General features: G+C 45.2%; 1 protein-coding gene across 1 annotated transcript in view; it reads right to left on the reverse strand.

The window, feature by feature from the left end:
* Nucleotides 1–12,214: 12,214 nt before the first annotated feature.
* pabpc1 (poly(A) binding protein cytoplasmic 1) overlaps nucleotides 12,215–15,246 on the reverse strand; it is a 39,922-nt gene continuing 36,890 nt past the window's right edge. The window contains exons 14-15 of the mRNA XM_033018947.1: nucleotides 13,982–14,080; nucleotides 12,215–12,631 (exon numbers count right to left, since the gene is read on the reverse strand). Coding sequence (XP_032874838.1) covers nucleotides 13,994–14,080 — 87 coding nt within the window. The 3' untranslated portion in view covers nucleotides 12,215–12,631; nucleotides 13,982–13,993. The remainder of the gene's footprint in view (nucleotides 12,632–13,981; nucleotides 14,081–15,246) is intronic.

The raw sequence follows: 15,246 nt of genomic DNA on the forward strand, positions 1-15,246 counted from the left end.
AGGGGAAAGGAGAGGTGAAGGAGGGATTGGGGGAGGGGAGGAGGAGAGGGGAAAGAAGAGGGAGGAGGAAGAGAGGGGAGAGAGCGTTGGTGATGAGGGGAAATGAGCCGCGCCTGTGCAGTTGGGGACTATGGGCGAGTTGTGGAATATAGCGTTGGGGGAACGGGTTGCATTGGGGGACCCAACGGGTCCCATTTAGTCTAGTGTTGAATAAATACAGGAGCAAAGTTAGATGGCAGGGTGGGCTGTGAGGAGGTGCCGAGATGCTTCAGGGTATATAGTCAGATCAGGTGAATGGGCAAGGATGTGGCAGATGGAATACAACCTGGAAACATGTAATGTCAGCAAAAACATAATGGGAAAGTATTCATTAAATAGATATCGAAAATCCTTTTGAGTTTACCTGGTTGCTCTTGCGCAAGAATCACAGGTTAATCCACAGGTTCCACAAACATTATTGGGGGAAGGTGAGGAGTGGGGGAATCCAACTATATAGAATGTTAGTGAGACCGCATCAGGAATGTTTGCAATTGAGGGGGTCTAATGCGGAGGCAAGTCCAGAAAATGACCCGACCCACTACCAAAAGTTGTCTTTTTTTCCTTCCCAATTCAAATGTTCTTTTGGCCTTTCTCTTTCTGCACCCATTCTCCACTGAATATGAAGCAAAGCAATTGGGTAATTGCACTGTCTTCATTTACTGTACAAACATATCATTACAATATGTCAACAGGCCATGAATGTTTCATCCCCAGGTGATCTACAAGTGAAAGACCTGAGAGTTGGTTTTCTGGGCCCAGTGCTTTAAGATTCTGTGGCAGCAAGGCTATATGCTTTAGCCTTTACCCCACATAGACATGCCAGTGACTGCACCAAACCAGGTGTGTTTGTGTATCTCTTCATGCAGTCCTGTACTTTGCTTTGTGCACATTGGCAGCATTTGGTACCCCAACATTTTACATCTTAAATAGGGATATCTAAGTCATTGTAGAATCCATCAAATGTTGTGCTATTGCAATATTTGGCCTATCCAAAACACAAAGCACTGGAGAAACTCAATGTTTAAGAGGGAACTGCCGATGCTGGAAAATCGAAGGTAGACAAAAATGCTAAAGAAAGGTGAGGCAGCCATCTGTGGAGTGAAGGAAATAGGCAACGTTTCGGGTCGAAACTCATTGAGTGAAGAAACTCAATGAGTCAGGCAGCTTCTGTGGAAGGAATGGACAGGCGACTTTCTGGGTCCTGATCCCAAAGTCGCCAAACCACTAGTTCCACAGATGCCATCCAGTTCCTCCAGCACTTTTATGTTTTGCTCAAGATGAGAGCATCTGCAGTTCCTTGTATTTGTCTTATCCACTTTGTTAAACAACTATTAAGGTTGGGTAGGCCACTAGAGGGCAGCAAATACACTTGAATTGCAAACGCCTCTGACTTCCAGTAAATGAAATGCAAAAGAAAAACTAGATGGCAGAAACGTGAAATAGAAATAGAAATTTCTTGGAAACACTCGGCAGGTCAGGCAGCATCTGTGAATGAAATAGAGAAAAAGGTCTTTGACTTGAAATGTTAAATCTATTTTCCTTTTCACAGATGTTGCCTGACCTGCTACTGATTGCCACCATTTTCTGCCTCTCCGTTAGTCAGACAGTCCATCTGTCTCAGTGTCCATTTTACCTCTATTTTCTAAGATAGATCTTTCACTGAAGTCTACTGACTCGCAGTGCTGGCTTGATGTTTATATCTTACAATCACGCCACCCACGGTCATTGAGTTGCACACACAATCAAAGGATAGAAAGACAATGGAGTGCAGAGAATGAGTAGCTTAGCTGAACGGAACAATTAGGGGGGCATAACAAGGTGAATAACTTGGTCTCCTAATCTGAGGAAAGACATTCTTGCCATAGAGGGAGTACAGAGAAGGTTCACCAGACTGATTCTTGGGATGTCAGGACTTTCATATGAAGAAAGACTGGATAGACTCGGCTTGTACGCGCTAGAATTTAGAAGATTGAGGGGGGATCTTATAGAAACTTACAAAATTCTTAAGGGGTTGGACAGGCTAGATGCAGGAAGATTGTTCCCGATGTTGGGGAAGTCCAGAACAAGGGGTCACAGTTTAGGATAAGGGGAAGTCTTTTAGGACTGAGATGAGAAAAACATTTTTCACACAGAGAGCGGGGAATCTCTGGAATTCTCTGACACAGGTGCGGGATACTGAGTTGGATGATCAGCCATGATCATATTGAATGGCGGTGCAGGCTTGAAGGGCCGAATGGCCTACTCCTGCACCTATTTTCTATGTTTCTATGTTTCTATGAATGCAGATAGGATATTTCCTCCATTGGAGATATGACATAGTATAGTTTCAGAATAAGGGGCTGCCCATTTCAGATGTAAATCAGTAGGTTGCAAATCTTTTGGATTCTCTCCACCAGACTGCTGTGGAGACAGTCATTGGATAGATTGAAGGTTGTGACACTATCGGTGGGAGCGCTGCAATGGCGGCAGCCCTGTCAGCAGCGCGTTAGTTTTTTCAACTTTTTTTATTTTTTTTAGTATGTTTTAAAGTATGTTTTTAATGTTTCTTTGTGTGTTTTGTGTGGGGGGAAACCGTTTTGGCCGCCTCCTCCATGGAGAGGCGACTTTTTCCAGGTCGCCTCCCCTGTGGCCTAACAGCAAGGATCGGCGCGGCCTTTCCCGGAGACGCGCTCTGGACTTCAGCGGCGGGCGCAGCGTGGACTCTCGGCGTGGAGCGGGTGAGCCCTCGCTGGGGCTCGCTGGAGGGGAGCGCTCCGTTTCGCTGGCCCGGGGCAGCCTGAAGCCGCGCGCGGTCTGCACAGCTCCAGCTGGCGTGGCGTCTACAGCCCGGGATCCCTCATGGGGGACCCGGGGGAAGAAGAAGCCATCACTGCCGGCCCGCGGCCAACTTCTACCGCGGGCGCGGTGGCGACTTACCATCACCCCTGGAGGGGAGCTTCGACCGCCGACCCTGTGGCCTGCAGTGCTTCTGGCTGCGGCGCGGCGGGAACTTTAAACTTTAAATCTCGACCGCCGGCCTGCGGCCTACACCAACTTAAAGCCGCGGTCTCTGGTGGGGAAGAGCCGATCCTGGACTTACCTGGACTTGTACCTTGTCCTTTTACCATCTGGACGCCCGCAGCAACGGCAGCGGAGGGTTGAGGTCCCGACCACGGGGGGAAATGGAGGAGGACTGGCCAAATTGTGTGCCTTCCACCACAGTGATGAATGCTGTGGTGGATGTTTATGTTAAATTTTTATTGTGTTTTTGTGTGTTCTTTATCATTGTACCGCTGCTGACATATTCATTTCACTTGCACTTTATGTGCAATGTGACAAATAAACCGTATTGTATTGTATTGTATTGTGACACACAGGCATTTAAACTGCAAGGGATATAAAGGGACAGGCAGAGTGAGTGGAGAAGTGGTTGAGGCCAAGACCAGATCAGGCATGATCTTACTGAATGGCACAATAGGCTTGAGAAGCCAACTGGTCTTGCTCCTGTTTGTTCTGTTCCTTGTTGATTTCTTCAGGCCTGGAGAACTGCTCTCATTGTTTCTACATACCCTTCCTGCCCAGTGTGTTATTCTCAACACAGAACAGGTTATCTGGTTAATGTGATTTTGCGATTGCGAGTTTGGTGTACCAGACACTTTCACCGCATTTCTTGTACTATAACAGTGATTACACTTCAGGGCATACTTCATTGGCTAGATAAAGAGACATAGATTAATACAATGTGGAAACAGGCCCTTCGGCCCAACTCGCCCACAACGGCCAAAAATGTCACAGCTACCCTAGTCCCACTTGCCTGCGCTTGGTCCATAACCCTCCAAACCTGTCCTATCCATGTGCCTGTTGTTAGGCACTTCCCCCCCCCCTGGTGAATGCTATGTACTTACTTCTCTGTTTCTATCCCAAGTACAGGCCTCGTGGCTGTGAGTCTGGAATCGAGGGGTTAAAGGCTCCTGTACCCGATTGGCCCAGCTGCGTCAGGTGACGGGTGACTCATCTGAAGTATAAATACGAGAACTTCCCAGGATTCCTCTCTTCGTCGTGGACTCTGACTGATGAGCAGTCTGTTGGTGGGGGCTGAGGCAGCCTGACCACATGGCATAGAACTTTGTGTATTTTCACCATTCCTTGTTATCAGATATTGTATTGGGACGGATAAGGGCTGACCTTAGAGTTTTCGTGTATTTTGGTTTCAGGGTTGTATCTCTTTGGGCAGGTTTTGGAATCTCCGGTTCGACGGCCCATGGTGTGGCTGGCTGGAGCATTGTTAAATTGTTTGTCGGTTTATCCATATCCCTGACTGGGTTGTTTAAATCAGGTTTGAGTTTTGTGTTCCAATGAACAATTAAAACTGTTTTTTGAACCTGAACCTGGTTTTTGACTTGTGTTACGTGGCTCTGAAGTACTTGCATTCGGGAGTCGTAACACTGTCCAACTGTTTCTTAAACGATGGGATAGTCCCCAGGCTCAATTGCCTCATCTGGCAGCTTGTTCACCACCGTGTGAAAAAGTTACCTCTCGGATTCCTATTAAATATTTTCCCTTGTACCTATGTCCTCTGGTCCTCGATTTCCCTACTCTGGGTAACTGTGCATCTACCCGATCTATTCCTCTCATGATTTTGTATACCTCCAAGATCTCTCCTCATCCTGCTACGCTCCATGGAATAGAGACCCAGCCTACTCAACCTCTCCCTATAGCTCACACCCTCTAGAGTCCTGGTAACATCCTCGTAAATCTTTTCTGAACCCTTTCAAGCTTGACAATATCTCTCCGATAACATGGTGCCCAGAACTGAACACAATATTCTAAATGCAGTCTCACCGTCTTATACAAGTGCAACATGACCTCCCAACTTCTATACTCAATACTCTGACTGATGAAGGCCAAAGTGCCAAAAGCATTTTTGACCACCTTATCTACCTGCGACTCGACCTTCATGGAACCATGCACTTGTACTCCTAGATTCCTCTGCTCCACAACACTACCCAGAGGCCTGCCATTTACTGTGTAGGTCCCGCCCTTGTTTGACGTCCCAAAATAGAACACCTCACACTTCTCTGTATTAAATTCCATCAACCATTCCTCTGCCCACCTGACCAATCGATCCAGATCCTGCTGCAATTGTTCACAACCATCTTCACTATTGTAATGTATTCATACATATTCATGTATATGTTAATGAGTTGGTGTTGTATATAAGCAGGGAATGTTGGGTAATAAAGCTCTCTCTCGTGATCCAGGCAGCCTGTGTGTAAGTTGTTATTCATTCTGCCGTCCGGAATATAACAAAATTGGCGATGAGGATGGGATAGAGTTTGTGAACTCATCCTTTAAATACAGTGCAAGACTGTTTTGCAACATGCAGTATTGTTTAACAGTTTAAACAGTAAATACGGACACTACGCGACAGGTTTGTTTGTGGTCTAGTGGATGTCCAAACTCATGAACACTCCAGATCTTACATTCGAGAAAGCATGCAAGATTGCTACCACAATGGAGATGGCATCAAAGACGCTTCTGACACCATGTAGATGTATTTAGACGTGGTCCTTAATCCTTCACTAAGTCTTTATTAAGACACTACATCCACACGTCCCAGCACTGACCACAACTGGTCTACACACGTACTGGAACCAAGAGAGGGAGGGTGCATGCAGATACTACAGTTATACTACCTAAGGTGGGAGTGTCAAATGGTAATGAGGCAGCTACATATTTGGTTGCATGCATAACCACCTACATCCTTTCCTGTAGAATAAACAGCGGCAGGGTAATTATACAAGCCTGCAACATAGTAACAGCATCATTTAATCAAACAGCACAATATTAAGCAATGCTGGATCGTCCTCAACAGTCCGCATAGGGTAGTGGGGCCGCTTAATGGCAGTTCAAGTCCTTCGGGTTGATGCAGACCCGTATCTCATTCTTCCCTTTTTTTATAGTGGCAACCATCGTAGACACCCAGCTCGTGGGCTTACTGATAGCTTCTAGCACCCCCAAGTTTACCATGTTGTCCAGCATTGCTTTAACTTTGTCTTTCATCGCGAAAGAGACCCTATGAGGCGGACGGCACACAGGAGTTATGGAGGAGTCAGTAGTAATTTTATATACAAGCGGCAGCTTACCGAGCTGATCATCGAAGAGGTCAGGGTATTCAGAGACAGGGTCCAGCACCACCCTCACCTCATGGACTGTGCTGTCGAAAGCAACCAGACCCAGATCCTGGCATGCTTGATTGCTCAGCAGAGGCACACAATCACAATCCAACACAAAAAAAGACAGGTCACGAGATGTTTTCTGTAGCTTGCAGTGGAAAGTTACCCTCCCCACAGGTGTCAGCTCCTCCCCTCCGTACGATCGGAGCACAGAGCGGTCTGCAGTCAAACTTTCATTAGACCTTATCTGGTGGAAGAGTGATGTTGATATTACGCTGACCTTGGCACCAGTGTCCAACTTCGCAGTGAAGGTCTTGTCATTAACAGTAACAAAACCGATGGGTCGGGGAGTCGAGTCTGGTTGTGCAGCAGAGCGTAAACACTGAGATGAGAAAAAGAGAGTGGTGAATCTCTGGAATTCTCTGCCACAGAATGTAGTTGAGGCCAGTTCATTGGCTATATTTAAGAGGGAGTTAGATGTGGCCCTTGTGGCTAAAGGGATCAGGGGGTATGGAGAGAAGGCAGGTACAGGATACTGAGTTGGATGATCAGCCATGATCATATTGAATGGCAGTGCAGGCTCGAAGGGTCGAATGGCCTACTCCTGCACCTATTTTCTATGTTTCTTGCTGAAGTACAGAACCACACACAACAGGTTACTCACCTGCAGAGCTGTTGATGAAGAGAAGGCTAAGAATACGCCTAAGCCTAGTTCAACCCAATTTGGCCTTGAGAGTTGAGCAAAAACAGTTAAGTCAAAAACGCCATTTTGACTCCCACAAAAAGAAGAGGTACTTCAAGCCAGATGAGCAGGTTTGTGTTCTCAGTCCTCCCAACAAGGCCAGTCGAGACAAATGGGATGTTGGGAAAATAGTGGAAGTGAGTGGAATAAAAAGTTACTTAGTTGAAATTGGAGATAGGAACAAAAGTGTTAATGTTGATCAAATTATTCCTGCCAAAGATGAACCAAAAACTGAGCATAAAGTCCTAATCCCTGCGTTTTTATCTGAAATTGAGATGGAAGAGACCACTGTGATTGAAACACAAAGTTCAGTTAGTACAGACAAAGGAACAGATTCCTCTGGTCAAAGTCAGGGTACTAAAACAGAGCCAAACAAGCCTACAATTGAGTCAACACTTAAACCTGTTACACCTATTACTGTTAGACGATCAGACAGGATCTGTAAACCAGTAGTCAGATTAGGTTTGTAATTTACGTAACTCACTGTCTAGGTAAAATGAAAATGTGTAACTGTAAAATAAAATATTATGTTTATCATTTAAGATTTCATAAATACTGGTTTAAATCAAGCATCACAACAAAATTGTAATTGTGTACTTAGATTTAATACTTAAAAAAGGAGAGCAATGTAATGTATATGTTAATGAGTTGGTGTTGCATATAAGCAGGGAATGTTGGGTAATAAAGCTCTCTCTCGTGATCCAGGTAGCCTGCGTGTAAGTTGTTATTTATTCTGCCGACCGGAATATAACAACTATCTGCAAAACTACTAAGTTTTGTATCATCAGCAAACTTGCTAATCTTGCCCTGTATGTTCTCATCCAAATCATTGATGTAGATGACAAACAGTAACAGGACCAGCACCGAACCCTGTGGCACACCACTAGTCACAGGCCTCCATTCTGAGAAGCAATCTTCCACCATCACCCTCTGCTTCCTTCCATCTACATCTTCGCCTTCATCAACCTTTATGCTTCCTTCCATGGAGCCAATTTGCTATCCATTCAGCTCTCTCCTTGGGTCCCATGAGATACAACCTTCCAGAGCAGCCTACCTTGTCGAACACCTTATTAAAGTCCATGTACACATCTATAGCTCTGCCTTCATAAACCTTTTTGCTCACGTCTTCAAAAAAATCAATCAGATTTGTGAGACACGACCTCCCACGTACAAAACCATGCCACTGTCCCTAATCAGTCCTTGTCCATCCAAATGCCTGTATATCCCTATCCCTCAGAATACTCTCCAATAACTTACCAACTACAGATGTTAAGCTCACTGGCCTATAGTTCCCAGCATTTTCCCTGCAGCCCTTCTTGAAAAGAGGCACAAGATTTGCCACCCTCCAATCCTCTGGTTTCCCGCTATGTCCTCGGATTTATCTGATCAGGCCCCGGAGCTTTGTCTACCTTCAAACACGACAGTACCTTCAGTACTTCAACGGTAACCATCACTGCTCTCATGACACTTCCAGTGACTGCTCCAATTTCCTCCGTCCTACTGTCTTTCTCCTCGGTAAATGCAGAAGAGAAATACTCATTGAGGACCTTGCCCATCTCCTGTGGCCCCACACAGAGGTGACTGCTTTTATTCCTGAGAGGTCCCACTCTCTCTCTCTCTCTCTAGTTACCCTTTTACCCCTAATGTATTTATAAAATCTCTTGGGATTGTCTTTTATGCTACCTGCCAGAGCTATCTCCTGGCCCCTTTTTGCCCTTCTGATCTTTTTTAGTTTGCTCCTCAGTTCCCGAAACTCCTCCAGGGATGCACGTGATCCCAGCTGTCTATACCCGTCCCATGCGTTCTTTTTATTCTTAACCAATGCCTCTATCCCTCGTCAGCCAAGCTTCCTTACATTTGCTTGCTTTGCCTTTCACTCTAATGAGGACGTACACGACCTGAGCTCTATTCAGAACACTTTTAAAAACATCCCACTCCGCCGATGTTCCTTTTACCTCAAATAACCATATAACAATTACAGCACGGAAACAAGCCATCTCGGCCCTTCTAGTCCATGCCGAACACTTACTCTCACATAGTCCCATCTACCTGCACTCAGACCATAACCCTCCATTCCTTTCCCGTCCATATACCTATCCAATTAATGTTTTAATAACATCGAACCTGCCTCCACCACTTCCACTGGAAGCTCATTCCACACAGCTACCACTCTCTGAGTAAAGAAGTTCCCCCTCATGTTACCCTTAAACTTCTGTCCCTTCATTCTCAAGTCATGTCCTCTTGTTTGAATCGTCCCTACTCTCAATGGAAAAAGCTTATCCACGTCAACTCTGTCTATCCCTCTCATCATTTTAAAGACCTCTATCAAGTCCCCCCTTAACCTTCTGCGCTCCAAAGAATAAAGACCTATCTTGTTCAACCTTTCTCTGTAACTTAGTTGCTGAAACCCAGGCAACATTCCAGTAAATCTCCTCAGTACTCTCTATTTTGTTGACATCTTTCCTATAATTTGGCGACCAAAATTGTACACCATATTCCAGAATTGGCCTCACCAATGCCTTGTACAATTTTAACATTGCATCCCAACTTCTATACTCAATGCTCTGATTTATAAAGGCCAGCACACCAAAAGCTTTCTTTACCACCCTATCTCCATGAGATTCCACCTTCAGGGAACTATGCAGTTATTCCTAGATCCCTCTGTTCAACTGCATTCCTCAATTCGCTACCATTTACCATGTTCGTCCTATTTTGATTTGTCCTGCCAAGATGTAGCACCTCACACTTATCAGCATTAAACTCCATCTGCCATCTTTCAGCCCACTCTTCCAAATGGCCTAAATCTCTCTGTGGACTTTGAAAATCTACTTCATTATCCACAACACCACCTATCTTAGTATCATCTGCATACTTACTAATCCAATTTACCACACCATCATCCAGATCATTGATGTACATGACAAACAACAGTGGACCCAATACAGATCCCTGAGGCACCCCATTAGTCACCGGCCTCCAACCTGACAAACAGTCATCCACCATTACTCTCTGGCAACTCCCATTCAGCCACTGTTGAATCCATCTTGCTACTCCACTATTAATACCCAACAATTGAACCTTCTTAAATAACCTTCTCTCATACCCTCAAAGTGACCTTACCCCAGTTGAGCATTTTAACACGTGGACCCTCTCCGTCCCGATCCATAACTATCTTAAACCTAATCGAACTGTGGTCACTTGTCCCAAAAGGCTCTTCCACACACACTTCATTAACTTGCCCGTCCCAATTTCCCAATACTAATTCCAGCGTTGCCCTATCACTTGTGGGATCTCCAAATACTGCTTAAGAAAAACTCTCCTGAACACTTGTGGAATTGCTCCCCATCTAAACCCTTCATGCTATGATTTTCCCAGTATATATTGGGAAAGTTGAAATCCCCTACTACAACCTTATTTGACCTGCAGCTGTCTGCAATCTCCCGGTACATTTACTCTTCTAATTCCCGTTGACTATTCGGGGGTCTATAGTACCCCAACAAGGTGATCATCCCTTTCTTGTTCCTCAGCTCCAGCCACATACCCTCACTAGACGAACCGTCTGCAATGTCATCTCTAAACACAGCCGTGATATCCTCCTTAACCAACAATGTAATTCCCCCTCTTTTTTCCTCACCCCCATCTCTCCTGAAGCTCCTGTACCAATATAGACTGGAAAAGCATTTTGCAATGTCATGGCTGTGAGAGGTGCTATAACAAAATGCAACTTGTACTCCTGTACTCCTTCTGCAACCACATTGACCCCCTTTTGATCAGTCTTGTGTTGTAAATATTTCACATCCTAGCCTTTGCCTTTACCAATTGACAGAGGTTTGCTGGGATATAAAATTAAAGCCAGATCTGAACCCAAATCAACCACAGGGTTTAAAATAATCAAATAATGGGGGAAAAAATTAATCCTAATCTACTCTTTCCCCTCTCAAGATGTTCTACAAAAAACAGGCCATTCTCCCTATCCTCGATGAAAATATGTCTGAATGTAATTTTAAAATTCTATTAAACATCTCAAACATGGATTCATTATTTTATAAACCATGAGCTTTGTATCAAGTTTGATATTTTGGTTTTCAAACCACCTTTTTCTTCAAAGGATTGAAGGCAGAATTGGAGTACTGGAAAAGCCATAGATTTCACCAACAATGTCTAGATTGTAGTTGCACTTGAAATATGACGAGTGATCCTTAGTCGGCCCAACTTGCTAGTGCCGACCAAAAGATGTCCTTGCTAGATCCATCTGCCATCTTTGACCGGGAGCTCATCATCAAGGGTGCAGTTGAAAAGCAGAGGATTTGTCTTTCGGGTGTCGATTATAATGCCCATCTTATATACTTTGTTGAAGGAATCGCCATGGTAGAGAAAAACAATTAGCTCTCAAGACCTATACTGCCTTTCAGTAAGATTATGACTATTCGGATCTTGATCTCAAAACCACTTCCCCATTCTGTCTGTCCCTTTCAAGCGTGGCACTTTATATTTTGCTCAAGATTCCAGCATCTGCAGTTCTTAAAGTCATTTATTTTGCTTTTCATTGAGCGATGGGTCAACATTGGAACAGATTCTTCTAATTCTGTCCCTCTATGCTTTAGATTCATTTGGTTGTGCTAACTATTCCATGAAGCCATTGCAAAAATGAGCATAAAAATGTCAGGGCATGCACTCGCGTTGAGTATCATTCCTAAACCCGATTTTGTTTTTGTGCAACAAACTATAGTTCAGTTGCCACTGTCACCAATAGAACATGATCAGTCACCGTGGGGCCACCTCTCCTCTCACCAGCTACCCCTCCTTCCTGTCAGCCATCGCTTCCAGGGCGGAGTAGATCAGTGACTCCGGGGAGGAGACGTGAGGCTGAGTGGATAAAGCAACGGGCCAACCGATCAGATGCGGCAACCAAAGGGAGCCCCAGTGACCAAGCACGTCCTGTCGGTGGCAGTAACCTGAAGAAAGCACTGCCTCCAGGGGCTACAATAAATCCACAACCACACCATGCTGAATGATGGTTTTGCTTGTGCACCATGCAAGCTAGGGGTCGATTCTGAAGCCAGGGGGCTGGGGAGGTGGTGCAAACCAGCTGTGGGTCAGCAAGTCCGTCTGCTATGACCAAAATCTGTTATAAAGGGGTCAGTTTAAACAAAGGTTTATTGTACCTCCATAAAACAGACCAGGCATCAAATCTTTTATCATACTATTTCTGCATAATAAATACCACTGTATCTACAGAAAGTCCAAGCATGAATATTAAAGAATTCAGAACACCAAATCATTATTCAGCATTTTTATTAAAGCAAGCATTCTATAATCCAATTCAGTTTCAGTTTCTAATGCTCAACCATCAAACACACTGCCAACTAAACACAGTGTGGATCTGCTGAGCATTTCCACAGTAATGGATTACAAAACTTTAAAGAAAGGAATGCATCAAACATTTCTGTGCATAAAACACCTACCCCGGCCTAGAAAACTTTTCATTTTACAATTTTTTTGGGTATTTTCCGATTAAGTCAAGGACTAGCATCACTTATGCCAGACCTGGCAGTGACTTCATTTCATAAGCTTAGAGGTTTCCTTTCTTTTTTTGTATACATTTTTTATTTTACGATGTTTTAAAATTTTTTAACTTTTTCCAATGTTTAGATATTTTTTTCTTCTGTAATGCGAGCTTCATTGTCCTCCTCTCCTAAAAGAAAATAAAAACAAATCTTACTTAATTCCACCCAGAAAGCTTCTAAAGCATACAACTATACATAACTAAAACTCTAATCTTATCTTCCAGTTTGGCGGTCTTTCTATTTGCGCAAAAACGGTTCAAGATAGCACTACGATTTATCGCCAGTTCACTCACCCTTCGCCTGTGCTGCGAGTGCAATTCGTCCGATCGGTTGAATGTCATAAAAGTTAGCAAAGTTTATAAATTAAAAAATCTGCACCTCTTCTCCTGCCAGTCAGCGCTGCGCAAATTAGTCTCTTCCCCTGTCACTCCCCGGGAAGGTCCGCCCCCTTCCTGCGCCATCGCGTCTTTACTGGAGCAGAGGATGGCTGGCGGAGGTTTCCAACTGGACACAATTTCCAGAGGGACCCGAAGCAGCCCAGCCCCAAACAGCCCAGCGTGGGAGACCCGACCCAGCGCGGGAGCTCCAGCCCAGCCCGGAGATGTCACCAAACAGAAAGCGGAGACTCCGATCCCGACAGAGGAGAACGACCAGTGCCCGCTGTGAGTCCCCATCACACCGCCAATTCCAGCCACTACCCATCTGCCCCCCCCCCTCACTTGCTCCTTCCCACCTCCCCCCCCATGGCTCTTCCCCTGTCTTTTCTCCGAGTTCACCCCCCCCCCCCCACCCCACACAGCCAGCTCCTTGCTGAGCAAAAGCTGGCTGTCTCGTCCAATTCCATTCCACAGATAATTTCCCACAGGAGTTAATTACAACAATTTGAACATGCAATGTGCAAGCTCCACAGGGAGACAGTGCCAGAGACCACAGGATGTCCAAAAAGCATTAATAGGGGAGAATTTATAAAGATAATTCAAATAAAATGTATAAAAACACTCATCATTACAGCTGCCCCAGTCTTTGGCCTGCTTACATCATTTTATTAAAATATCCTTAGCTGACTATTTAAGAAAACAGCCAGGCTAGTCAATCTTTGTTCATAGCTAAAATTCTAGTCAGATGGGACCCTCTAATCCCCACTCTACACTTTCTAATACTATCACTTCCTGTTCTGTTACTGAATGCAGTATTGTAGCTATAGCTTAAGTGTTTTATAACATTCAAGTACAGTCTTGCATTCAGCACAGACAGGAACAGTTGTGGCACATTAGCAAAAAACAGCTTCATAACCACGACATCCAACCATCTTACTCTCTTCTAGAATCTGGATATTTGTTAATTGATACGCTTCTAGGCAACAGCTTACTTCCTCACAGCCAATCCTGGAACCGTTACTGCAAAGATTCGATACAACAAACTACTCATAGTAACCAAGCTCTGATCTTTGAGAAAGGGCACTTTGTTTTATTACTCACCTCTTGAAAATTTTAAACCCCAGCAGCATTTGGCACAACTACTTTCTGAGCAGCTTCTTTTGCTTGATGGGCTTGCAGTACAGCAACTGCTTCATCAACCTGAATTACAATAAAAATGTTAATTCTTCACCAAACCTATTACATAGTAAAATATTTTAGTAGAACCAAATTAAATATTGAACATAAATCAGAAGGATCTCGACCCAAAACATCACTAATTCCTTCTATCCATAGATGGTGCCTCACCCGCTGAGTTACTCTTGGTTTGATGTTACTGATGTTTCTTGATGTGTTTTGTGTGGGGGGTGGTGTGGGGGAAACCGCTTCGGTCACCTCCTCCATGGAGAGGCGACTTTTTCCAGGTCGCCTCCTCCGTGGCCTTAACATCAAGGATCGGCGCGGCCTTTCCCGGAGACGCGCCGGGGCTTCAGCGGCGGGCGCAGCGTGGACTCTCGTCGTGGAGCGGGTGAGCCCTCACTGGGGCTCGCTGGAGGGGAGCGCTCCGTTTCGCTGGCCCGGGGCAGCCGGCAGCCTGAAGTCGCGGTCTGCAGAGCTCCAGCTGGCGCGGCGTCTACAGCCCGGGCGGGATCCCTCGTGGGGGACCCGGGGGGGGGGGGAAGAAGAAGCCATCACTGTCGGCCCGCGGCCAAACGTGAACTTAACATCACCCCTGGATGGGGAGCTTCGACCGCCGGCCCTGCAGTCTACGGTGCTTCTGGCTGCGGCGGAGACTTTAAATCTCGACCGCCGGCCTGCGCACTACACCAACTTAAAGCCGCGGTCTCCGGTGAGGAAGAGCCGTTCCTGGACCGACTCTGGACTCTGGTCCTGACCACGGGGGGGGAAATGGAGGAGGACTGGCCAAATTTTGTGCCTTCCACCACAGTGATGAATGCTGTGGTGGATGTCTGTTACATTTTTATTGTAGTTGTGTGTTCTTTATTATTGTATCGCTGCTGACAACCCAAAATTCCACCGACCCTGGTTGTGTGGCAAATAAATTCTATCTATCTATCTACTCCAGCATTTTGTGTCTACCTTCGATTTACCAGCATCTGTAGTTCTTTCTTAAACATAAATCAGAGGGAGCTACAGTAATCTATACAGAAACTCTTGATCATAGAACATAGAACAGTACAGCACAAGAACTGTGGCCAGCCCACAATGTTTGTGCCGAACACGGTGCACAGTTCAACACTCTACTACCATGTGCTTATCTAAAAGCCTTATACGCCACAATTGTATCTGCTCCTACCCCTGCCTGT

This window comes from Amblyraja radiata, chromosome 4 (assembly GCF_010909765.2).
Source record: "Amblyraja radiata isolate CabotCenter1 chromosome 4, sAmbRad1.1.pri, whole genome shotgun sequence".
NCBI classification, from domain to species: Eukaryota; Metazoa; Chordata; class Chondrichthyes; order Rajiformes; family Rajidae; genus Amblyraja; species Amblyraja radiata.